The sequence below is a fragment of the Tasmannia lanceolata genome, unplaced genomic scaffold, assembly GCF_043159265.1.
Source record: "Tasmannia lanceolata isolate RefF3 unplaced genomic scaffold, GAP_Taslan_0.1 ptg000016l, whole genome shotgun sequence".
NCBI lineage: Eukaryota > Viridiplantae > Streptophyta > Magnoliopsida > Canellales > Winteraceae > Tasmannia > Tasmannia lanceolata.
In genome coordinates this window covers 20,471,723-20,499,063 of record NW_027518693.1, presented here as the reverse complement: position 1 = coordinate 20,499,063, position 27,341 = coordinate 20,471,723, and the positions used below count along the sequence as shown (strand labels likewise).

General features: G+C 41.6%; 1 protein-coding gene and 1 long non-coding RNA gene across 3 annotated transcripts; one reads left to right on the top strand and one right to left on the bottom strand.

The window, feature by feature from the left end:
* The first annotated feature begins 234 nt into the window (after window positions 1-234).
* Window positions 235-26,826, top strand: LOC143849100 (uncharacterized). The gene is made up of 4 exons (XM_077358153.1): window positions 235-366; window positions 1,284-1,435; window positions 2,758-2,833; window positions 26,485-26,826. Exons 1-4 carry the CDS (start codon window positions 309-311, stop codon window positions 26,682-26,684), a joined length of 486 nt encoding a protein of 161 aa, XP_077214268.1. The 5' UTR covers window positions 235-308; the 3' UTR covers window positions 26,685-26,826.
* Window positions 20,564-24,034, bottom strand: LOC143849105 (uncharacterized). 2 transcript variants are annotated; one of them, XR_013235558.1, is made up of 4 exons: window positions 22,918-24,034; window positions 22,487-22,546; window positions 20,908-21,004; window positions 20,564-20,791 (listed from the first exon to the last, which is right to left on the bottom strand). It is a non-coding gene; the product is annotated as an uncharacterized LOC143849105 (long non-coding RNA). The 2 variants fall into 2 exon arrangements; XR_013235557.1 differs by having other exon boundaries at window positions 22,487-24,034.
* Window positions 26,827-27,341: the final 515 nt, after the last annotated feature.

The following is a 27,341-nucleotide window of genomic DNA, read 5'->3' as shown; positions in this document are numbered from 1 at the left end:
TGCATACACCCTTCCTTTTTTTTTCTTGGAGAATCTAAAAAACAAGTATAAAATGTTACAACTGCAAATTCTGCAAGAAATCTTTCTCCGGAATTTTTCTAGGAGTACTTAAACGAGGTAATCAAAGCGATTTAACACTCAAAATGCTGATTTTTTATATGTTTAACATGATCTTTGAAAGCATTCCAAAGATTTCAATTTATCTAAAGTGAATACGCTTGTTTGTAATTTTTTTGATGATTCTCCTGGTTTGGTTTTAACTCAGACCACTTAAATTATATGCAGGTTTATTATTTGCATGCAAAAGGATGTCTTTATTTACGGCAATTGTGCCTGCACTCACCATCTCTACCAAGAGACCTCTAGGTACATAAATTTCTTTTTTTTATGATAGGCACTACTATTAGTATATGAATTTCATGCATATAGGATTTATATAAATTTTTTACCTTGATTAATTGAACTTTACTAATGAATGCCAATGAAAATCTTGTTTTTAGCCCTTCTCTATGTTTGGAGAAGGTTTTTTCATATCTTCTGTCGTGTTTTTTCTGTTGGATTGTATTGTGACCATCTCTGTCTCGGGTTGAATGCTAATGAAAGAGTGATATCCTCTCTATGGAAGGGATAGACCCAATTTGACGTAGCACGTCATACACAAATTAGCAAGTCAATGGCATTAACTTGGATCACCAAATTAGCAATATTATCAGTCGCAAGTTACTTATAATTTACTCTTTTGAAGTAAAGGATGCCTATAATAACAATTCATTTAATGGCATGTCATTAGGAGGATAGCATTTAATAGCAAGCATTAGATTATTTCCCTTCTTTTGTTCGTTTCTTATATCAATAGGATTTATTTCCTTATTCTGGTTGCTCTTTTATGACAGTAGTATTAATATGTAATGGGAAGCATGAGAAGGCAATTTTGGCCAATAAATAGAACTAAGGCTTAAATCGCATCAGTGAGGTAGGCAGTCATGTAAGACCACGATGGTTCCTTTAGCAAAGCTCAATAAATTCTTTTCATTTATAATAATTGTTTACTTCTTTCATCATCTGTTAGTGTTTACTTTGGTACAGGAAGTTTGTTCTCTTATCAGGAGTGGTGACTTGAGTTGAATACCAATCTTTCCACATAATCTCAGTGATTACATGTGTGCCATTAGGGCTGTGACTATGTCTATGCATGATACTTAATACTATTTGCCTTGATTTTGGAAGTTTTGATTAATGTAGTTTAGATTTAACTTCTAATGTAAGTCAACACACGAATGCAGGCAAAACAGAATTTCAGAATAGGGGAAGGCTTCAGCTTATTAAATCTAGGCTAGAGGTACCCAATACATGTTGTCAACCATTTCGACATGAAAGACCTCTTTCACTCTCTTGTCGACTGACTCCCTCTACGGTGATATGTGCTGCTGCTTTGGTGAGTTGATATTGTAAACTTTTCTTGTGTGGTAAAACGATGCAGCCTGAAAAAGAGAATGAATTTTCTAGTGTGGAACTGACTGTACACGATCATTATCCCTTTGATGATTTTTTTGAATGGTATTATAATTCTGATGATCTTCCTTGATATGTTCCTCTGCTGTTTGTTCTTCTTGTTTTCTTTGGCCAGCTCGGTCATTTGTGTTCTTCTTGTTCACCCAGCCATTAACTTTAAAAAAAAAAAAAAAAAAAAAAAAAAAAACCAAAGGAAAATCAAGTAAAACAATACCAACACTCTTCATACAGAAGAAGCAAGCGCGACAGAAAATAATGTAGGAACTAAATTAAGAATAATTTTAACAAAACTTATCCTGTTTGTGCTGCAACAAGCAAAAGAAAGAATAAGGAAACTACAAAAGCATAAAACTTGCCCACACAATCAACTTTTTAACTACCATTCAGAAGAAAAAAAAAACAATCAACTTTTTAACTAAACTCAGACCAGACCTGAAGTCATACTCCTAATCAAACAGCTTGCAGAAATTTGACTAAAATAAGAACTCAATTTTGAAATACAACTTTGTAGACCCCCAAAATCTACCTTTAATCTCAATTCTTCATTACCATCTATCCTAGTCCTTCATTATAACCATTTTCTAAGGACATTACAAACTTTTAAAACTGTAATTCTGAACTGAAGCAATTAGATCTCTAATTTATCTCCCTTCACAAGGCACAGAATTGTGAAATCTTTCCAAATTTATAGAAATACTTGTAGATCTTGAAACAATCTTTGAATCAGGGTATAGACTGCTAGAAACAGATACTAAGGTGAAAATTATTCTGATAAGAAGTTTCTACATCAATCTAAAGGCCTCTTGTTTTTTAACTGCATTATACAGGCATCTATTTTTACTCGTTAAGCCACGGGGTGTTATAAAGTCAGTGAATATTATAACCCAATGAATGAGTAGATGTTTTCCTAAGAGATATTTCATGAGTTGAGTGTTATAAAGTCAGTGAATATTATAACCCAATGAATAAGTAGATGTTTTCCTAAGAGATATTTCATGAGTTGAAATTGCTTAAATATTTGATGGTGGCTTCTCAATACATGGCACTCGTTAACTACTCAGATTCATCAAGTTTGGTTTCAGTTCTATTGCCAGATGTAGATTGCTTTTTCATTATTATCTCCTTTCATTTATGTATTTGTGTAATGTCATTTTTGCTTACCTCAGCCTTGTAGATATCATAGAAGCCAATGTTGCTAAGAACATCTTACTTCGAGGTCCTAATGTTGATTTTCTTTCTTGGTAGAATGCGAGATGCTCAGCAGAGCAAACTCAGACTGTTGAACGCCAATCATCAACAATTACCATCGCACCGATACAAGGTAATATCCATTCATTGATAATCGTTTGATTAGTTGCATTATTCAAAAACTCAAAATTGAATATTTGTTCCAGTTTCCTTTGTTGACTTAGTTTGATTGAGCTGATGTGATCATCAGCTCAAGTGATTTTTTTATGAAATTGATATCTGTAATATATTTATGGCCTGGACATATTAAGAACTTTGCGGAATTAGAATTCATCAACAAGCTTTTTTTTTTTTTTTTCAGTGTTTAGCCCAAGGTTGCCAGATCGGGAATTGAAAGCGGGAATCAAAACGGGAATCGAAAGTGGGAATCGAAGGCTCCCAGGAAAAAATCCTACTCAAGGTTGCCAGAGCGGGAATCGAAAGCGGGAATCGAAGCTGGAATGGAAGGCTCCCAGGAAAGAATCCTGCTTCCATGGTTTGGCCGTTCACAATCATCATCAAGCTTTTGAATATTGATTAGTTATATTTTGTCCTTGATGTTTCTTGTAATGAAGCTAATGACTTTCTTGTAATGAAGCTAATGACTTTCTGATGTAGGACCGGGAAGAGAAATAGTAATGAAGCTAATGACTTTATGATGTAGGACCGGGAAGAGAAATAGAAGAAGAAGAGAAGAGAAGAGAAGAAGAGGAATAGGAGAAGAGAAGGAGAAAAATAGGGCAAGAAGGGAAGGAGATGAGAGGAAAATTAGAAGTAGAACTAAATAACATGTAAATACGAGTCCGAGAAACTAAATAACATGGAAATAAATCCTAATGGGCAAATATGCCACTTATTGGCCTATTATCTGCATCACTTTCTAATGATGATTGCTTATGTTTAAGGCCTTACACCATATAAAAACTCATATATATATATATATATATATATATACTAGTAAAACACCCCGTGCGATGCACGGCTTGGACCGAAAAAAGTCTGATTTAAAACTGTTTAAAAGAATATTTATTCATAAAAAGATAGAACTTTAAAATGCAGCTTGTGACTTAGACCATGGAAAAAAGGACTAAAATCATATCAACCAAGTTAAAAATGACAAATTAAATTACTAATGACGAATAGGAAACAAAGAAATGCAAAGATGTCATAAATGAACGGTAGATGCATAATGATTAGAAAATGGGATTAACAGGTGTAAGTCACTTAAAGAGATTACAAAAAGAACCATGGCATTCACTGTATTGAGAGCTTTGCCATGAAGGCCAAAGAAGAAATCTGAGGGAAAATAAGTTGTTTTCTTTTCATTATACTTCCATACACTTAGTCGGTTCAATTGCAACACCATCTTTCACATCTGCAGATTGAGAAGACACTTGTGATAATTAACAAACTATTCAACTATCATTGATGTAAGGAAAACAGAAAAAACAACCAAAAATTAGTTGTGGTAATAGCAAGGGTGTCTTCCTGTCTACTTGGCCTCCATGCAATGGGAAGATATGTGCATATAAAAAGGAAACTACACATTATAAATAGCATTTAATAATCCAAAGAAACATGATGGTCATGGTTTACATTACATAAACTATGTGTAGACCTAACATTAGCACCTCAGTGAGCTCATCGAAAAGTGCTCACTGGATGGAATAATCAGTTTTGGATTCAAAATCAGTTCCCAAAATCTGTAAGTAGCAAGGAAATGCACCCAATAAATGCGGAAAAAATGAAAAATCGAGAAAAAAAAAAGATTTGAATCCTAACTTCAGAGATATTTCATGATATCCAAAGAAGAAATCTTAATGATAAGATAGGTCGACTCTCAAGATTCCTCCGGCCAGTGAGTAATTCAAGAAGAAAAATTCCAAAGCTTCATATTCTGCTCTTGGACATCAATAATCCTACTTCCAATGTCAATAGAAACATTGGCAATGGCCTAAAAGGAATAAAAAGAGGGCACTTGATGGGGTGTAAAAACTCCGGCCTCTCACAGGCCGCCACCTGTTCCAGAGTAGGTGAACTCCAGCCTCTCACAGGACGCCACCTGTCTCAGAGTAGGTGAACTCCAGCCTCTCACAGGCCGCCACCTGTCCCAGAGTAGGTGAACTCCGGCCTCTCACAGGCCGCCACCTGTCTTGGACACCTCACCAGGTTTTCCCCTATAAATAGGGGTTCAAAGCTCAAACCAATGGGTAATGAAAAACCTTCTCTCCACCTTAAACTCTGAGAACTAGACCCGCACTTCTGCTCATACTGACTTGAGTGTCGAAGGGCATGTCCGGAGTAAAACCCGGGTTGGTCTTCTGACCTCGCTTGCCTCTGTGCAGGACTCAGCCCTCATAGCAGGACTCAGCTACTTCACTCCACTTCACTCCGGTCCCTCAGGACTCAGCTCCTCGGGTCATCCAGCTCAGCTCTTACGTCATTGTCGTACCTGTTACCGATTTTAGGTCTAACAGATTGGCGCCATCCGTGGGACCTCAGAACTAAAAGCCGTTCTCAGACATCTCACAAAAATGGCAGGGCGCAATAGTGCGCGGATACCTACTGCACGGACTACCCAAACCGTGCTGCCCCGCAGGACCCGGAGCGAGCGAATCGCCTCGCTGGTAGTAGCAGCTTCTGCTACAGCCGAGCAGAGCCCTGCTCGCTCAGAACACCTGAATCCCCTGCCCACTCCGGAGCAAGTTCAAGCTCTTTTTCAACAAATGACAGCTCTCGTTGGGCAGTACCAGCAACTGCTTCAGACACCTCCCCAACCTCCTCCAGAAGCTCCACGATCTGTCCAAGAAAGGCCAGACATCCACAGGGGAGAGTCATCGCGTCATGGTGAGGATCGAACTCACCACTCCACCAGACAAGTCCATCACCCCACAGCGAGGCATGCCCAAACAGAGCCTCACCGCCGTCAAAGGTCGCGGTCCCGCTCCGCACAAAGGCGCCGAGCTCATGAAGATCGTGCACCACCAGTGAAGTCTCGACCTCGTCGTAGGAGTCCGGAGAGTCAGTCCGGCTCCGCGGCGAGCCAATCTGTGGGAAGAATCAGGTCCTTGGAACATAGAACGGATCCGCTCCTACAGAGAATGGAGGAAATGGACCACCGAATAGAGGAACTGGCAAAGGATCAGAGCCGGCCTGCCTCCAAGGCGTTCTCAAGTAGAACGTCGTTCACTGATGATGTCCTGGGTGCCCCAGCACCCAGAGGGTTTAAAATGCCTGCCGTCCCGTAGTACGACGGGACTACTGACCCCGTGGACCATTTGGAGACATTCAGAACAATGATGCTCCTCCATGGCGCCTCCGACGGCTTCATTTGCAGAGCGTTTCCAACGACGCTAACTGGTGCGGCAAGAGACTGGTACTCCAGAATCAAACCGAACTCTATCAGTAACTTCGATGATTTCGGAGAGGATCTGGTCCGTCACTTCATGAGTAGCCGCAGGCCGAGGAAAACAACAGCATCCCTGATGGCCTTGTGGCAGGACGACAATGAGCCCCTGAAAGTATTCGTCCGCCGCTTCAACAGGGAGGCACATCAGGTGCCAAATCTAGATCCCTCAGCAGCTATGAATGCGCTCCTCACGGGTGCCAGGTCTAATGATTTCCGTCGGGCTGTAGCTCGACAAAATCCGCACTCACTGGCAGACCTCATGGCCGGGGGCAGAGGAGTATATAACGGTGGAAGAAACACTGGCAGCTCTTAATTCAAATCGGAGGATAACCTCTGAAGAGAAAAATTCCCCCAAGCAGCGTAGGGAGGATAAACCTCCAAGAAGAGAGAAGTCCCCACTTCCGCAAAGAAGAGAGGAGAACTTCATACCTCTCAACACCTCCAGAAAACATATATTGGCTGCGATCAGCGAAGAGGAATTTGTGAAGTGGCCTGCTAGAATGATCTCTAAAGGAAACATGAGAGATCCATCAAAATACTGTTGGTTCCATAAGGACCACGGTCACGACACAGATGAGTGTTGGCAGCTCAAAGAGGAAATTGAACAGCTGATCGGCCGGGGTTATTTGAAAAAGTATATCCGAACTGATGGCCGCAAGCAAGAGCGCAGGGAAAAGAGCCCCTAAGGCCGCGGCCCTCGAAGATCACAGCCGCCCCCTGCTCGGAACAAAACCCCTCAGCCGGCCAGTACGCAGCCAGAGGCACCACGATCTCAGCTAAGGGGGGTCATTGGTACAATCATGGGTGGACCTGCCGCTGGGGGCACGTCCTCCGCTGCTCGCAAAGCGTATGCACGACGGATCAACGTCGTGCACACGACCAGCATGAAGACAAGAACAGAGAATGAGATCTCCTTCTCAGATGCAGATTTGGACAACCTCATACTGCCTCACGACGATGCACTGGTGGTAACCATGCTCGTCGCCAACTGGGAAGTAAAGAAAATCCTCGTGGACAATGGGAGTTCGGCGGATATCTTATACTATCACGCCTTTCAGAAGATGATGATAGGTGACGACCGGCTCAAGCCGGCAAGCTCAGACCTGTTTGGCTTCTCCGGAGAGGTTGTGAAAGTACAGGGGCAGATTGAGCTCCCAGTCCTTGTCGGAGAGCCACCTTGCCAAGCGTTCGCCATGGTCAACTTCCTGGTAGTAAGGGCCACTTCGGTCTATAATGCTATCCTGGGACGGCCTGGCCAGAACCTGATTCGTGCAGTGGCTTCGGCCTACCACCAAAAGATGAAGTTCATAACGCCCAATGGCGTGGGGGAAGTTCGAGGAGATCAACCTCAATCCATGGAGTGCTATGCGATGGTACTCAGAGGCAAAAATGCAGTGGAATCACTGCCAATCGAACTGCTCGATGTAAGGGACGAGCTCAGGGGGACTCAACCCGGTGAAGACCTCATCTCCATCCCACTATGCCCAAAAGATAGTGAGAAAGTCGCTATGATCGGTTCCTCTCTCAGCAGCAGCATTCAGCACCAGCTCACTGAGTTTCTCCAAGACAATGCAGATGTCTTTGCATGGGTTCCCGCTGATATGCCCGGCATTGATCCAGAGATCAGTACGCACAGGCTTGGTGTTGATTCAACCTGTAGACCGGTTAAGCAGAAGAGGAGGCATTTCGCTTTTGAAAGGCGACAGGCAATAAAAGAAGAAGTGGAGAGGCTTCTGAAAGCTGACTTCATTCGCGAGATTCGATACCCGGACTGGTTGGCAAACGTAGTCCTAGTAAAAAAGACAAATGGAAAATGGAGGACCTGCGTCGATTTCACCGATCTGAATAAGGCCTGCCCTAAGGACAGCTATCCGCTCCCAAAGATCGATCAACTTATCGACGCTACTGCGGGTCACGAATTGTTGAGCTTCATGGACACCTTCTTTGGATACAATCAGATCAGGATGTACGAATCAGATATACCAAAGACCTCATTCGTCACAGATCAAGGGACTTATTGCTACCGTGTTATGCCCTTCGGCCTCAAAAACGCCGGAGCTACTTACCAAAGGCTAGTGAACCGACTTTTCTAGAACCAGATCGGCCGCAACATGGAAGTATACGTGGACGATATGCTGGTCAAGAGCCGGAGTGCGCAGGATCATGTGTCTGATCTCAGAGAAACATTCAAGGTCCTGAAAAAGCACAGCATGAAGCTTAACCCCACCAAGTGCACCTTTGGTGTTAGTTCAGGGAAATTTTTAGGGTTCATGGTAAGCCAACGCGGGATAGAAGCAAATCCGGAGAAGATTAAAGCCGTGATGGAGTTCACCGGTCCAAAAACTATCAGAGAAGTTCAGCGGCTCACGGGAATGATAGCTGCACTGGGGCGCTTCATCTCGAAGTCAGCGGAGAGGTGCCTGCCCTTCTTTAGCGCGGCCAAAGGACTCAAGACTACGCCCTGGACGGAGGAATGCCAGACCGCATTCGAGGAGTTGAAGAAATACCTGTCCTCCCCACCACTATTAACAAAGCCGGAGCCGGGCGAGGAGCTATTTCTGTATCTCTCCATTAGCTCCACGGCTCTGGCAGCTGTCCTCGTCCGCGAAGAGCATCGCCAGCAAAAACCTATCTATTATGTCAGCAAGGTTCTTCACGACGCAGAAATAAGGTACCAGCGGGTCGAGAAATTGGCTTACGCGCTGGTAATGGCAGCCAGGAAGTTAAGGCCGTACTTTCAAGCCCACACCATAAAAGTCTTGACTGATCAGCCACTCCGGCAAGTACTCCATCGACCAGATATCTCCGGGCGACTTGTGAAATGGGCCGTGGAGCTAAGCGAGTTCGATATCCAGTACGCACCTAGGCCAGCCATCAAGGCTCAAGTACTGGCCGACTTCGTGGCTGAATGCACCATCCCCCAGCAGTTCGTCGATTCTGAAGCTGTGCAGCTCCCAGTTGCGGAGAAAGCAGCTCCTAAAGAATGTATAGCGGAGGGAGCTGAAACAGAAATCGTTCATCTGCCAGCCAAGCAGGACTCCACAACCAGCTCACTAATCTGGGAAGTACATGTCGACGGGTCTTCGAATAAGAGTGGCTGTGGAGCCGGCCTTGTCTTCACCGGGCCTGATGACTTCACTGCAGATTATGCCCTGAGGTTTGGATTCCGCGCATCCAACAACGAGGCAGAATATGAAGCTCTCCTCGCCGGAATGAGCCTCACAATCCAAACCGGCGCCCGGAACTTAAAAGCATACTGTGACTCAGCTGGTTGCAAACCAGATTCAGGGGGTCTACGAAGCTCGAGACGAGCGTATGATCAAGTACCTCGCCAAGGTCCACCAACTCGCCAGCAAGTTCGAAAGCTTTGAGGTCATCAGAGTCCCCAGAACAGAAAATGCCAAGGCAGATGTGCTGTCAAAACTGGCTGCCTCCTGATATACCACCCTTGGGAGCATACGCATGGAGTTCCTGCAAAGATCCATCATCGAAAGTAAAGCCGCGCAAACAATGCAGGTAGAGAATGAGCCGTGCTTGATGGACGAGATCATCAGTTATCTGCGCGATGGTAAACTCTCTGAGGATAAAAAGGAAGCCCGCAAGGTGATACAGAGAGCTGCCCGATTCTCCCTCAGCAGTGACATCTTGTATAAGAGATCCTATACTCTCCCATACCTGAAGTGCCTTAGGCCGGGCGACGCCGCATATACACTCCAGGAGACGCACGAAGGAATTTGTGGAGAACATCTGGGGGGCAAAGCTCTGGCAATAAAAGTGCTGCTCAGAGGTATGTATTGGCCCACCATAAGCCAGGATGCGCTGAGTCTGGTTAAAAGGTGTGAGAGGTGTCAGAAATTCTCTCCCACCATCCACCAGCCCGCCGTGGCGATGGCTCCAATTATTAGTCCACTCCCCTTCGCAGTATGAGGGATGGATATCCTAGGCCCCTTCCCACCGGCCTCCAGAAAGCGCATGTTCGTGGTAGTAGCGATTGACTATTTTACTAAGTGGGTGGAGGCGGAACCTCTAGCGCAGATCACAGAGCAAAATGTGCAGAACTTCTTCTGGAAATCAGTAGTTTGCAAATTTGGGATTCCTCGTGCCTTGATAACGGACAACGGCAAACAGTTCGATTGCCGGAACTTTCGGAAGTTCTGCTCTGATATAAAGATTGAACAGAGGTTCACTTCAGTAGCTCACCCCCAGACCAACGGGCAAACAGAAGTGACTGATAGGATCCTGCTTCAGGGAATAAAGAAAAGACTGGATGAAAAAGCTGGCCGCTGGGCAAACGAGCTTTATCGCGTTCTATGGGCATACCGCACTATTCCTCGCACGCCAACTGGTGAATCGCCATTCAACCTCTCCTTTGGAACAGAGGCTGTGATACCGGTCGACATAGGCACTCCGTCTCCTAGGGTTACCAGCTTCAACGAGCAGCTTAACAGTGACGGGCTCCGCGCCAATCTCGACTTATTAGAGGAGATCCGGGAAGAATCTCGAATCCGAGTCGCCGCCTACAAGCAGAGAGTATCCAACTATCATGACTCCAAGATACGTCCCAGAGAATTCCGGACATGAGATTTAGTCCTGAGGAGAGCAGCCGTCTCCCAACCAATGAAAGTCGGGAAACTCTCCCCGACTTAGGAGGGGCCATATCGAGTGAAAGAAGTTATCCGCCCAGGTAGCTACAAGCGAGAGACACAGGAGGAACATTTATTACCCCACGCATGGAACTCCAAAAACCTCAGGAGATATTATCAGTAGGCACATCGTCCGGTGTGAGAGGTGACTTTGTAAATTACGTTTATGATAATATGAATAAATAATTCTTTTTGCAGATTCAAATTTTCCTCTTATAATCGGAAACCCAGTTCATAAAACTTGGGTACTCTTCGGAAACCCAGTTCATAAAACTTGGGTACTCTTCGGAAACCCAGTTCATAAAACTTGGGTATTCTTTGGGAACCCAGTTCATAAAACTTGGGTACTCTTTAGAAACCCAGTTCATAAAAGTTGGGTACTCTCTGGAAACCCAGTTCATAAAACTTGGGTACTCTCTGAAAACCCAGTTCATAAAAACTTGGGTGCTATCAGTCGTCTACAATCCCAGGTTATTAAAACTAGGGGGCAAGCCGGGCAAGTCACTCAGCTAGAGCTTATCAGAGACGGAGGAGGACAGAGGAGCACAGATATGGACAAGTATAATTTCATTGATCAAAATGTGGGGGCCTCGAGGGCCATTACAGAATTAGCCTTAAAAAGGCTGTCAAAAAAAAAAGAGATTCTGGGGTCTCAAGGACCATTACAAAAAGAAACAGAAAATACTAAGAGACATCCGGAATAGAGGCAGTGTCGACAGCGGCATCAGCAGTGGTATCAGCAGAGACCTCTAGATCCTCCTCGACAATTGTCGGCCTAGCAGGAAGAGTCATATCTGTCATCACCAAGTTTGGGTTGCATGCTTTGAGTTGCTCAAGGCAATCATAGTACCCAAGACTATAGGCCTCGCTGGACAGACTGAAGAGTTCGGCCTCTTTCTCCTCTGCAGCCTCCTTCACCGCGATCATTTGCCTCTCTTTGGCTCTCTCCCTCTGGGCGTTCATGGCTTCGGCAGCCTTATCCAGCTTCTGCCTTTCGAGGGCCAAATCCTCCGCCATCAGCTTCTTTTCAGCCTCCACCCGTCCGATGCTCGTTTGGAGCTCCTTGACCTCAGTGGCCAGCTTCCCGCTCACCTCTTCAGATTTGGTGATGGCTTCGGAGAACTTCTTGCTCTTCTCCTGGAGATCGTTGTAGTATATTCCAATCTACAGACAGAAACAAGCATCAGTATAGGAAGAAAGCAAAAGACGGACAGAAAGTAAGCAAATTCATTACCTGATAAAGTGAAGAGAACACCGCCTCTTCGCCAGTAGCTGGCGGCTCGTGGATGACCTGTTGCTTGTCCTTCCGAAGGAGACTTGCTCACGATCTCAGCCGCCTTTCTCTTTTGGCGCTCTTGGATCGCCTATTGAGCCCCTTCCTGCTCCCTTGGCTGGGCTCCTTGCCTTATCTTCTCGACTGTTGATTGTTTCTTCATTTCTGCATGTAAGCAAGCAGTCAGAAGCAAATAAAAGGAAAAACAGCAGTTTTAAGAGTCTAGCTACATACGTGCCGGAGTCGCGGTACTTATACCAAGTCCGACCAGAATATCTTCCCCTGAAAAGTTCGAACAGTGAATGAGACCTGTTCGCTCCACCTCCTCCCGCATCAGGGCGAACGTCCTCCTATCGTCGCCCTCAAGAAGCGGCTTGCGGCTCAGCACGGTGGTATTCGGAGTATCCCACACTAGAGGAACTGGTCAGGCTTCGCTGTACTCCGTGTCCTTGACGTAGAAGAACCTATTCTTCCACGAATGTATCGACGAAGGGATACCAGTAATGATTTTTAAATCAGGGCGCTGGCTAATATAAATCCAGCCCCCTTCCTTGTGCCTCTTCAGATGTGCACAAGCACGGAATAAAGGCACGGACACGCCCCTCTCTAGCCGGCCATGAACAAGGTACAAAAACCCAGTCAGTAACCTCCATGAGTTCGGAGCCACCTGGGCAGGAGCCAGTCCATAATATCGGAGCACCGCGACAAAGAATGGGTGCAAAGGAAAGCGAAGCCCTGCTCTCAACGACTCTTCATAAATGCAGAGATCCGAGCTTTCGTTACACGCCCTATCTCCCTCTATTGCCGCTCTCAGCTCGAACGATGGGGGCACACAATATTTATCTCTAATGTCCCTCAGCATGGACTCGGTGAGGTGATTTTCCTCAATTAGAGCCCGCATGTTGTACTTAGGGTTGGCCTCCATCCGTGCTCTAGCGATGACCTCCACGGCCCGGCCAGGAAGGAACGTTGTCGACGCCTCAGCAACGTCACTACCCCCACTCCCCCATACTCGGTGGAGACTATCAGTCGGGAGTGGGGTGGCGTTCAGATCTAATATCACTTCGTCCTTGTCCCCTCCGTCGTCGCTGTCTATAATATCTACTCTAGCGGCCGGACTAGCCATTACAGGCTCCTGAAGCGGCCTAAGTTCTGAGCTACTACTAGTGGAAGACTCAGAACCGGACTCGGAACTTGAACTACTATAAGACATGTAGAAAAAAGAGGGGCTGAGAAGAATACCGGTGAGTAGAGAGCTCCTAGATCCCCGCGCAACTCCAACCACGAACTGCGAAGCCGAACTCGCAGAGCAAGAGAAGAGGAGGAGAAGGAGAGAAGATAAAAAGTGAAAAGTAAACAATGAGAGGTAAAAACCTCCTTTTATAACTTTTCGAAGGCGGTGGAGCATTAAATGCGATGCACGCGTTTCGAGGGCCTTCAAAAGATGCCACGTCTCTTATTAATGACGGACACATCCTCCCAGACAAAGATGCGATTGAGCACGCGCGTATGGATACGCGCGTATGTACGCCTATCTCCAAAGAACAACCGGACTGGATCTCCGCACTCCGGATTGGATTACCGCACTCCGGACCGGATTTCCGCACTCTGGACTGGATTTGGATTTCCTCACTCCGGACTGGATATAACGCGTTTCTACAAGACGACAAAAACCAGTCCGGCCCAAGCCGGACTGGATATAACGCGTTTCTACAAAACGACAAAAACCAGTCCGGCCCAAGCCGGACTGGACACAAGACGACAAAAAACCAGTCTGGCTATAACGCGTTTCTACAAAACGACAAAAACCAGTTCGGCCCAAGCCAGACTGGACACAAGACGACAGAAACCAGTCCGGCCTAAGCCGGACTGGATATGACGCGTTCGCTAAACGACAAAATCCAATCCGGCCTAGGCCGGACTGATGAACTCCGGACTCATCTCCAGCCGGACTGGCTCAACTCCGGACTGGATTTCCGCACTCATCCCCAGCCGGACTGGCTCAACTCCGGACGGGATTTCCAGACTTGTTTCCAGCCGGACTCCGGACTGGACCTCCGGACTCAAATCCAGCCGGACTCCGGACTGGACCTCAAGACTGAACCCTCCGATTCACTTCCGCACGGCGCCTGCCCGTCCAGATAATCGATCAACCACACTTTCCCAAGTCACTCAATGACTTGGAAAACTGGAGGGCAACTGATGGGGTGTAAAAACTCCGGCCTCTCACAGGCCGCCACCTGTCCCAGAGTAGGTGAACTCCAGCCTCTCACAGGCCGCCACCTGTCCCAGAGTAGGTGAACTCCGGCCTCTCACAGGCCGCCACCTGTCCCAGAGTAGGTGAACTCCAGCCTATCACAGGCCGCCACCTGTCCTGGACACCTCACCAGTCCGGCGATACAAGACGACAAAAACCAGTCCGGCCATAACGCGTTTCTACAAAGCGACAAAAACCAGTCCGGCCCAAGCCGGACTGGACACAAGACGACAAAAACCAGTCCGGCCTAAGCCGGACTGGATATGACGCGTTCGCTAAACGACAAAATCCAATCCGGCCTAGGCCGGACTGATGAACTCCGGACTCATCTCCAGCCGGACTGGCTCAACTCCGGACTGGATTTCCGCACTCATCCCCAGCCGGACTGGCTCAACTCCGGACGGGATTTCTAGACTTGTTTCCAGCCGGACTCCGGACTGGACCTCCGGACTCAAATCCAGCCGGACTCCGGACTCAAATCCAGCCGGACTCCGGACTGGACCTCCGGACTCAAATCCAGCCAGACTTTGGACTGGACCTCCAGACTGAACCCTCCGATTCACTTCCGCACGGCGCCTGCCCGTCCAGATAATCGATCAACCACACTTTCCCAAGTCACTCAATAACTTGGAAAACTGGGGGGCAACTGATGGGGTGTAAAAACTCCGGCCTCTCACAGGCCGCCACCTGTCCCAGAGTAGGTGAACTCCAGCCTCTCACAGGCCGCCACCTGTCCCAGAGTAGGTGAACTCCAGCCTCTCACAGGCCGCCACCTGTCCCAGAGTTCACCGGCCTGTCCCAGAGTAGGTGAACTCCAGCCTATCACAGGCCGCCACCTGTCCCAGAGTAGGTGAACTCCGGCCTCTCACAGGCCGCCACCTGTCCCAGAGTAGGTGAACTCCAGCCTATCACAGGCCGCCACCTGTCCTGGACACCTCACCAGGTTTTCCCCTATAAATAGGGGTTCAAAGCTCAAACCAATGGGTAATGAAAAACCTTCTCTCCACCTTAAACTCTGAGAACTAGCCCCGCACTTCTGCTCATACTGACTTGAGTGTCGAAGGGCCTGTCCGGAGTAAAACCCGGGTTGGTCTTCTGACCTCGCTTGCCTCTGTGCAGGACTCAGCCCTCATAGCAGGACTCAACTACTTCACTCCACTTCACTCCGGTCCCTCAGGACTCAGCTCCTCGGGTCATCCAGCTCAGCTCTTACGTCACTGTCGTACCTGTTACCGATTTTAGGTCTAACAGCACTATATTAGGGTAATGACTAATTGAGGAATTTGCAAATTATTTTAGAAATGCTTTTATCAAGTTCCTAAAAAGGATCCACAAAACAGAGTATTCGTGAATTTTCAGTGAATATGAAAATTACTGGCAAGCACCTTCTTTTCATAAAATGCAAGAATTATAGTTATTCCTGAAGTTCAAGTACCTGGAAAGGTCCATCCTCATGCGAAAAAATGTAGACCGTGACCGGCACATACCGCCACTTTCATCTTAACAGTCAATTGAACAAACCGAGACATAAAAGCCCAGAATCACTTAAAATACAATCTTGTGGTATAAAAAACACAAATGGAACAAAATGTTACCTTCATAGGCTGTGAGCGAGGGAATTAGGGCTTTGGGAATTTCTTGCTTCCCCTATACGATTCATTGAGTTTCAAATGCCATATATAAAAAAGGCACAAACTGGTTAGTCCCACTGTGTCCAGCCCCATTTGGGCCTGAAAGAGAGGTTGCAGTTGGACCTGAATTGTGCTGCCATCTCTTAAGCAACAACCCTATATTAGGGTCAGACAAACCCTAATTTCTCTACTGTGGCTGGAGAACCATCCCCAATCAAAGAGAAGAAAAATAAAAACCCAAAATAGGGATAAACTCAGAGAGAACAAAAACAAACAAAAACCAAAGACACAAAAATAGCACCTTCATGGTCTTGGAAGCAGATCTATAGATCTGTGTAGTGAAGAAAGCCAGGAAAACAAACCCCTCCATAAATTTTCATTGTCAATGGTATCTGTCGATCCGTGTGGAAAAAAAGAAAACCAAGAAAAAAACCCTATCCATAACTTTTCATTCTCAATGATGAGAGAAGAGAGACGTGGGGAGCAGGAAGAGAGAGGAACATGAGATAAGAACGACACGTACGCCTCGCAGGATCGACACCTCGCGACACAAATTTTTTGTCATTGGCTGAGATTTGGTGAAAAGCAGGGAAGAGAGAGAGACGCGTGGGCAATCGTGTCCGGCTTTTCTCTTTGGTATTAAAGGGCAAAACTACCTCTATGAAAGAGCATTTTACCCTAGCATATGGATATGGATATATATATATATATATATATATATATGGTGAAGGCGCTAAACGGTAAATATCAACTACTGTGACGTGTTAAATTTATAGAGTTTTCAAATAATTCATAAAATTCTTCTATTTTCTCTTCTGCTATAATATATACTAGTAAAGACCCGCCGTGCGATGCACGGAGTGCCCAATAAAATGCTTTATAACTTAAAAAGAAAAGAAAAGAAAGAAAAAACATTCATAAGGAAGATATATTTGTAAATATAGAGATTAGAAATCAGTATTACACAGTTGAGTAGAAGATAAACCTGAACAAAGAAAAGGCGCATAAATTATACGCAGAAATCCCGACTATTATTTTGCCTATTTTAATAAAGAAATCGACTGGCCAGTGGAGACGTCAGAAATTTTGAATAAGTAACTCCTATGATCCAAATTTTAAAATACATACCATTTAGGACAAATGTGACAATGATAAAACGAAATGTTGTTTTGCTGATAATGATCCATACAGTTGGTTATTCAAGCACAATAAAGAGATCATTAACCTTGGTATGGTGGGTTGAACAGATGAGACTCCACAAACACCCTTTGTTCGGTCAAAGCTGTACCCACTTGGAGGGTAAAGCCAACTCCTAAAGAATGGCCAGCAACACATACATTGGAGGTTCCTAATCTATCAACCGCCAAATTTAGTGCCTTCAAAGCTACATTATATCTGACAGATCCCTTGAAACTTTCCCATGCTAAAAAGGAAGATCCTCCTCACAATCTATAGATGTTTCCATAATTCCTCTTAAATCGGATGGTTAAGATCACCCTAAAGGAGGGGGGTAAGATTGAAATTATATGACTTTAATGGGTGCCTTTGCAGGGATGGAATTGGCACTTGACAGCGTGCAAATTAAAGGTAGAACACATATGCATACATTTCAAATGAATAATGTGCATGGGACGACAAAGAGAATAGAAAGTCATCACACTGGGTGACAAAGTAAATGAAGATGAGTCATAAAATGAATGCATTAAAACTATTAGAAAGAAAAATCATGCATGCATTTTATAAAATATAATCCCCGAGAAAAAGTTCCGCGAATACAGCACAACACGGGAAGACAGACAAGGTAAAAGGGGGTCGACTCGGGCGAGTCGATTCAGACACGGGGGAGTTTTAAAGCTATGATTCACATGAAAGAAGGTTGTACAGAGGGCAATGGTTTTAAGTAATGAATGCTTTAGTTACTGATTTAAAAAAGTCTTTCTTTATAGGAGTATGGGATCCTGGCTTGATGTTATAGGATATACCATACGATTATTTATATTCGGATATAACACCCCTCACAAAAGTCTTCATTTTTCCAAATGATATTGATTCTAGAAACTTTATCTGTTGTTAAATATTCTGTGGATTCTTTAGTTTGGAAGTGAGTACCTATCATGCGAAGTTTCTAAGTTCATGTGGGTGGGCTTGGATTAGACTTCTTGTTCGCGAGAAGCCTCTTACATGCCCATCCAAATGATGACAGTTCAATAATGCTACAACAACTTGGAAATTGTTAGTAAAAATGATATCATTCAAAAAAAAATGATCATTATAAATTGAAGGTGTCTCTAAATAAATCTTGGACTGCATAACAGAAATGCAAGCAAGCTACAATGCCATTCAAGAACGTTTATAACAACTTCAAATCAAGCATGCACTAATAGACATTATGTAATACCTCAAAGAATCACCAGTCCTTAGTTGCAATATAGGAGATGTTGATTGTATTGCAGATTGAAATGGTAAGGAAAACATCTGTTCTCTAAATGTTGTCATCCATGAAGCCAATTCACTCAGCCTGAAAGGAGAATATATATGTATGCATACATCAGAAGAAAGCAATACAGCAAAGGTTACTCAGAGAGGCTTTATCTTGAACAAAGATGAAGTTTAAAAGGTAACTTGGAACACGTAAAGAATAAGTTTATAAAAAGCAGCGGTTCTTCCACCAATGAGCTCAATACCCCACTCCCACCAAATCAAAGAGACCTAGATCATATAAACCCAAGATCCCACTCACACCAATTCCTCTCTGCAAAGATCCCAATTCCCTTTTTTAACATAAGAATCTAGAAAGATCTGAAGCACACAACTATCAACTATGAAATAAAATCCTGGCTAAGATATCAAAAGAAGGATTACCTAAATTATTTTGGGCAAATGCCATTCAGAGTTATGATCTGTCTTCTCCAATATCAGACACGATCACCCGGATCCTCTCCTTCCCCAGATAAATGGTTTGAAAATGAAAATCTGCAATACCACATAAAAAATCAAAAGGTTACTTTAAACACACAGGAAAAAAGTATAAAAAAAAACAGCTCTTCCACCAATGAACTCAAGAACCCACTATCTAAGATCACATGAAACGGAGTGAAGACGGTAAAAATATATAAGCTTGCTTAAGCGCTAAAATATATCAGTGAAGGCACTAAAATATAGCAGAAACAGAGAGAAAGCACTAAAAATATATAAGCTTGCTTATGGGCCATATCCGGTTTCATAACCTGGTTTTTAAATGATTACATGAAAACTTCCATAGCAATATATAAAAATCTAAGGTCAAAAGAATTAATCGGAACATGAAACGGAGTGAAGACAGTAAAAATATATAAGCTTGCATAGAATGGAGATCATATAATTACATTATATGAAACAGATTTAGTGATGAGAGTAAAAGTAAAAGTTCCATGACCCTCAAATTCGTTTCATGACCCCTGCTAAAAAAATTGAAAAGGAATACATGGGAATTTAAAAAGGAATAGAGCAAAGTACAAAGTAACATCTTGGCTTTTCATTTCCCCAAATTGGTTTCATGATCCCCATAAAGAATACCCAGATCTCTGACTCTTTCTCGATTGATAGAACTTCTTTATCTGCTACACCCAGAAAGGAAAACAAGATAATGAATTCAGTTTGTTGATTACAAATTCGAATAGGGAAGAAGAGAAAGAGAGCGGTCTCTGGAATATGGAAGAAAATAAAGAGGGGTTTGGCCAACTTAGAGTTAAGATAGAGGGGGGAATCGTAGGGAGAGAGCGCAGGGAACTACGACACTTTCCATGAAGCAGAGAGAGCTGTAATTGAGAACTTGGTAATTAGTGAAAATGGTGAGATCACGAAATTGTCGAAAATCATGGAAAGAGTTGAGGAAAATCCGGCAAAAATCCCAAAATAAGGAATCAAATATGAGGCCCTGGACCCAAAATCGTAGATGAAAAATAGAAATCCCAAAATACGAAAAGAAGAACCTAGATTTTAAGGTTAATACTAACCTGAAAATCCAAAGAAGAATCTGAAAAAGAGGATTAGGGTTTACATACGTTTATCAGGAAAAACACCCAACTCGACAGAGAACCCGTAGGATTAGAAATCGTTGTGAGAGAGAGAGAGAGAGAGAGAGAGAGAGAGAGAGAGAGTATTTTTCTTGGCAAAAATATCTCTGAACATTTGCAAAAATATCTCTTAGACGTTTTGGATGGCCTTAGATGATATTACCCTTAAATACAGGCTAAAACACAGAGTAGTCAAGGGGGAAATGTAAAAAAGAGAGGGGAGAGAGAGATCTACGTGTTAAATCGACAAATTTTTGCAGAACAGAAGTAATGAGCAGAAGAGAAGAGGGGAATAGAAATTTTGAGAGATGAGTAGAGAAGAAAGAGGGAGGAGGGATTACGCGTGTTAGAGAGAGGGCACATGAGGTATTTAAAACTCAGAAAAGTGTGAATTTGAGGGCATATTAGGCATTTATCTGTTTCAGCTGATGTGTAATATAACATGGATAATAAAAATATATATTCACAAATGTAAACCCATTACACGAAAGGATAAGGTTTTCAACTACCAAAACCATTAGCGGGCAAGATGTCACCTTCTTGACCCCTTCCCATAAATTCCAAAGGAAAAACATATAATATATAGAAATGTAAACCCATTACACGAAAGGATAAGCACCCTGCTGATGGTTTTCCTCTACGAAAACATTAGCGGGCATGATGTCACCTCCTCGACATGAAATGTGGCATAGATCTCAGTAGTGGAAACAATCAAAGAACGCAAATAGACATAATGAAGGGGACTGAAGTGGGCATTCCACATGAAAGTATTGACTTCAAAAATCTGGAATAAGATCAACTAAAGATTGAAATCAACATTTAACAGAAAATATAAATAATCTAAAGTAAGGATTGAAAACATTTATGACAAAAAGAATGCAAGGCACTATCATGGCATACCATTTGAAAAATAAGTATTGCAAAGATGATAAAAGGCACTATCATGGCATACCACTAACTCAACCTTCTAATCCATGTATCTACTTGCTCTAAAATCCTGAAAACATAGAAAATAATTTCTACATTAGAAAAAATCTTCTAATTGATCTATCTCCTTGCCTCAAGATCCTGAAAACATAGAAAATAATTTCCAAACACACATGATGAAAGTTCTATACGAATGAAACACCTCACAGGCTCATCAAAGTTGGACAACAATATAGTTGTGTCCCAATTAAATCAAAGAGCCCTCAAATTTATAAGAAATTGTAAATTGGTGGACAACAATATAGTTGTGTTCCAAAATTAGAACCTCCCAGTTAAATCAAAGAGTCAAGAATGCTTTATAACTTTTTTTTAGAAATGAAAGAAGATAAATTCATGAGGAAGTTTGATTTGTGCAGTAGCAATATCAAATGCACAACTGTAATTAATAGACAATCTTAAAACTGAGCTTTGCTCTTCCGGAAAGCACATCTAAAGAAACGAAGTAAAGAAAGTGCGTTTTAATATAATCTGTGAAAATGTGACTTTGCATAATAATGAAATAGGTTTGAGCCTAAACCCAAAACAGACTACAGTAATCTGAAACCAAATTTTACTCCACAAATTTTTGCAATTCACAATTAGTGGGAATTAGAAAATTTCAATTGCCCAACAAATGAAGTTTTACTGATATTAAAATAGAATTTGAACCACCGGCCACTTTTGATTTAACTAAGTCCATTGATTTCTATGAGAAAAATGCGACCCTGCTGATTTAAAAAAAATGCTGATGAGAAAAATGAAAAATAAATGACAATGGAGGGAGAGAGAGAGAGAGAGAGAGAGAGAGAGAGAGAGAGAGAGAGAGAGAGAGAGAGATCACTTGCTAAGCATGTTAGAAGAGAAAACAGGGGCGAAATCCTATTTCTGGTGGCTCTAATGAAATCCAAAAAAAATATTGATGAGAAAAATAAAAAATAACTCACATTGGAGAGAGAGAGAGAGAGTGAGAGAGAGAGTGAGAGTGAGAGAGAGAGAGAGAGAGTCTTCAAATAATTTGGTCAATTTTCTAATGTAAATGAGATTAATTACTCCATAATCAAATCTCAAAGCATTGAACATGCATCATGCAGGGACACTTTGTAGAAAGGAAGAAGGTATATAACCATAAAACTAAAAAAAAAAAAAGTTTATTTTCCATGTTCTGCATTTTTTTCAAGGTATTGTACAAAGAAAGAAAGAAAATTTAGAGAAGGAAGATTTCTTTTATTTGTAAAAAGTGTTGTGTAAAAAGAAATAAGATTGAAAATAATATATATTAGATAAATTTAATCAAAGTGGAAGGCAACTCGCAGCAGCAAACCAAATTCATTGATGTCATAATGATATTCACAACACCAAACCAAAACCGAGCATATGAAATGAAAACAACAGAACATATAGGAAGTTGTATGTAGACAGACACCCAACCACAAATATAGTTAATATTTAAAGTCTGAACACATGCACAATGAAGGTACTACCATTAAAAAATAAAAGCAATGAAGGTACTAACCTTTATGAGAAGCTTTGCAATTCCATCTTTTGCTTTTCCATCCTTGGGTATGAAGAAACCCTAATTTGAAAACACTAATCCTAAGACAAACCCATTATAGTAATCAACAAATTCAAAAACCATGTATCCCTCTTTCTGCAGAAAAGAGACCCTGATTTCTTATTGATAGATAAACATGATCAAAATGTGTGTTTTAATTCCTTTAGGAATGCGTCCAATTCTCTCAATTCCCTTAACCCTCCCTAAAAGGGTTTTAATCTCCCGTTTATATAAGCAGGTTTACCAAATTAGAAAAATATTTCATGAAACCACTTCCTCAATTCTATCAACTGCACCCAAATTCAATTCTTCTCTTTCCTTATGCACATCACATTTAAAAAGAAATTTTAAAAAATGGAAGATAAAAGCAAAGACACATTTCGAAGATTCACCATATCCGTATAACCACCCTTTTTCCTGCCATGTAATAAAACCTTGCCTTCACTGCACACATAAAAGTGGTTAAAGAAATTTGCTTTAGGCTGTAGTAATTACTAAAAAAAATTTTTATGAAGTGATGAAATGAGATTTTCATTTGGTCATTTAAAATTATAAGGAATAATGAAAAATGAAACATGAAACAGGACTAAAGAGAATACAGTATATAGAAATGAAAGAATCCCATTCAATGGAGAGAGAGAGAGAGAGAGAGAGAGAGAGAGAGAGAGAGAGAGAGAGAGAAGCTTGCTACAAATTTTTAAATTTTAGCACATGAGTTTCGTCTTATGATTCTGCTTTGAAAATGCTTTTGGGAGTTTAGCTCTCTTCCCTGCAAAAATCAAGCATTAAAACACATTAAATCATATTTTGAAATCAGAAATGGAAATATGCTAAACATCATGGCCACAAAAACTTAATTGACTGGTAGAGGAAAATCACAAAAAGCCATTGATGAAAAGTAGAAACAGCTGACCAAAGTTACAGACAAAGAAAAAACAAATGACAGGAAGATGGATCAAATAGTTTTTTTTTTTTAAAGAAACGAAAATGTATGGATATAGGAGGTTAAAAAACTGATAAAGAAAAGAGAAATATATATTTTAAAAATAGAAAAAATGACAAAATTTCCGAATTTTCTGAATGCAAATCAAACAACCCAAGGAAAAAAAATCCACGTGATGGAACAATTCAAAGCATACCAAAAGACGAGTAACTAAAGCATGTACTTAAGAACTGTAACTTTTTAGTTACAAAAACAATATATTATGTAACTTTTTACCTTGGCATATAGCCCAAAAAATATGCAATAGGCATACACATTATTAGGAGGGAAATTAGAACCTTCAGACTTCCAGGTAACCAATTCCTTGGTAAGATAATAATCTTACAAAGACTACCTTGATGCGTCATAGAAGATCATGTAATTTGGGCTCACCTAATTTGAAGCTGATCAAGTGCATGGAGGATGTGAGAATCTAAAAGGCAATATTTCCAAAAACAATAGTGAATAGTTTACAGTTTATAATCTCTAGATGAAATAGAGAAATAAAGGAAAAAAATGAAAACGGCTGATTTTACAAAAAATGTTCTGCATCTGCTTAATATAGATATAAACCGAAGGAAACAAAGCCCCACAAAATGGAATATGATTTCTTTCTACCTGAAAAATACCAAAGTCCAATTGGTTTAGCTCCATATGTCTATCCCAGGTTGTTCAAAGGTCAAAGTATATCAAAAGTTTACTTTAGCATCAAAGTATATCAAATTAATCACAATTCAAAAGTAAAAGTTGTTACACCCGAACAGATAGGGTTTCTATTTGCGAAATAACAAACAGTAGAATACTATTGGGATTACATTCAATCGGGTACTTGGAAAAAACAAAGTCCCATTGAGGCATTCTATCAAACAATTGAGAAGCAAAATCCACGAAACCTCATAGAACATACCCAATTCCATAGAACTTTCAATAAATTGGTAAGAACAACTTAGTAAAATACCACCAAAACCCTAAAATCCTAAACCCTGACCTGTAATGCAAACAGAATAAACAAAGCAGAGAGCACATCCATTACCATGAAAATTCCAGCTGAAGCCGTCGCTTTAGGAAAAACGAAGGGTAAGATATGGAAATCTCGGGGTGAGTAGGTAAGGTCTCTGAAAAAAAAACCCTGGTGTAAGACACGTATCGGAAGAGATAAGGCTTTTGCCAAAAATATCTCTGATGAGTTACAGAGAGATTAAAAAACCATAAATGAGGGGGGGTAAGATTGAAATTATATGAGTTGAATGGGTGCATTTGTTCAAAAAGGTCAAGAAATGTGACGTGTAATTCTCACGTGATTTTCATAGAAATCGAAAAAACTCTCTCTTTTCATCCCAGCTTATTCAAAACTAGTAAAAAACCCGTGCGATGCACGGGCCGACAAAGAACTGTAGGGACCACGTCATAGGTTGATCCAAACCGTCCATGTGATGGAACACAACATAAATAGGTTGTGCCCCAAAAATCATTTCCATAGGCTGATCCTAGCCCTCCAATCTATAGATGTTTCCATAATTCCTCTTAAATCGGATGGTTAAGATCACCCTATAGATTTTTTATTAAAAAACCATAATTTGTGAAGGAACTTGAAACCATGATTTCCATGTTAGGAGTTGAGAATCTCCTCTGCCTCAACCTACACCTTATCTATAATTAGATGGTACAAATCAGAAGAGCAAAAAACACCACTTACAATAGCAAACTACTTTTCAAATGAAATAGTAATAATTCCATAAAGAAGCACCTATTAATTCCCAATATCATCAAATATAACCACAAACCTAACAACAATTTTCACCCAAAGCATGCAAACATTGTAAAATGAAGAGAGTCAGTTCCATTATCAAATGCCCTAAAAAATTCTCTTCAATTTGCGACTAAGAGTATGAAACATCCTGAAAAATGACAAAGAAAGACCAATACCGAGTCAAACCCTAATAAAAAAAATATAAAACCCCAACAGAGAGATGAAATAAAACAAAATTTATCTCAGTTCTTACAGTAAAAGCTCTCTTAATCATTCAAAAAATAAATAAATAATTAAAAACCTCTCGTAAGGGAGTTACAATAATAAAACCCTAAAATCAAATTCCTGAAGATGAAGTAAAATAAAAGGAAAATAAAATTATAAGAGTACATGACTGATCACCAGCCCGTTTAAGATAGACTGAAATCCCCTGCTATTGTAATATTGTTGTTGTTGAACTGATGAAAATCCAGAAATAGAGATGGAAAAAACTTCATATCATAAATCTCATCCATTGTTGCCACCCGAAGCTCTTTCCTGTAAAAAACCAGAAATAGAGATGGAAGTAAGAAGTGATTAATTAATTTGAGAAAAGAGAGTGTTTTCCCGTCGGCGATGACGATACTGGTGCCGGTCCGAAGGCGGTGGCGGAGTGAAAGGGGAAGCTGACAGAGCGGAAGCTTAGAGAGAGAGAGAGAGAGAGAGAGAGTACGTGTATGCTTAACTGGCTATGGAGGGGGGTAAGATTGAAATTATATGCTTTACTGGGTGCCTTTGTTAAAAGCATAAAGGAGGGGGTAGGATTGAAAATATATGATTTAATGGGTGCCTTTGTTAAAAGCATAAAGGAGGGGGTAGGATTGAAATTATATGAGTTGAATGGGTGCATTTGTTCAAAAAAGTCAAAAAATGTGATGTGTAAATCTCATGTAATTTTCAAAAAAATGGAAAAAACTCTCCTCTTTTCATCCCAGCTTATTGTAGTAGAAGTCAAGAAATGTGACGTGTAATTCTCACGTGATTTTCATAAAAATTGAAAAAACTCTCTCTTTTCATCCCAGCTTATTGTAGTAGATAGAAGATATGTGTGTGTGTGTTTGTAATTTTTTAATTTAAAAAAATATATGTATATATCTGAATGCGTGATTGGAATTTTCAGTCCTTTTGTTTTTGTTTTCTTATTTTTACATTTTTTTGAAAAAATAATAATCAGAATGTGAATTTCAGGAAAAGAAAAGTCACCTGAACTTGACGACGGTGGTACCGGGTTTCCCCCTCGTGACGACGGCGATGGTGGCTGCGGTGGGGGAGGTGGTGGTGGAGGCTGGTCGGGCGGTTTCTTCTTTTTTGGTCTGCTTGCATTTCTTGGATTGTTGAAGGATCAAGAGAGCGAAGGACCTTACAGGGACGACCGGAGAAGACGATGAATAACCAAGAGGAAGCAATTATTATTATTTTGGTAAAATTGCTTTTATTGTATCATTTTATTTGCATCAAAAGTGGAATTTTTTGTTAAAATAAAATCTAAGGTTTTCTTTGACAGGAAAAAAGTTTTAAAGGAAATCTATCTTGTTTATTTTACTTGCATTTTGCACTTATACTCTGGTTGGGCTATTTATTCAGCATTCTAGACCCTACGTAAAATGATGGACAGTTCGAAATTTCTGAGCAATTGTTCAGGCTCAATATGATTGTTGTTGTTAGCTTCTCTTTAGTGGGACCACCCAATCACTGAATATTAGAAGCAATTAGATCTTGTCAAATGTTTAGGGATCTTATATTTGAAGTGATTGTTGGGTTATATGATCTAAATTGTGGGACCCACTTGATGAACTGTATGGATCTTGCTGATGAGATGTTGGTGGGCCCTATCACTGAACTTATCTCTGTAGAATTAACTTCGGTAATTGAAAATTTAACCCTTAACCCAGGGTATTTTGTTCATTCAAACCACATTTTATTAGTGCTTTTGGCTAATATATATTTTTTTGAAATGGGTGGTGGTTCAATTGAGTTCAGCCCCAACATGGGTTACAAGCTCTCGTGACATGAACATAATTTCTAATCAAAAGATTTTGCTAATG

Excerpts from the sequence above, each read along its gene's own strand:
- LOC143849100 (XM_077358153.1), top strand. The coding sequence starts at position 309 with ATGTCTTTATTTACGGCAATTGTGCCTGCACTCACCATCTCTACCAAG. Across the intron at positions 1,436-2,757 it reads TGATATGTGCTGCTGCTTTG|AATGCGAGATGCTCAGCAGA; the intron begins GTGAGTTGATAT and ends CTTTCTTGGTAG. Across the intron at positions 2,834-26,484 it reads TACCATCGCACCGATACAAG|GAAAAGAAAAGTCACCTGAA; the intron begins GTAATATCCATT and ends TGTGAATTTCAG.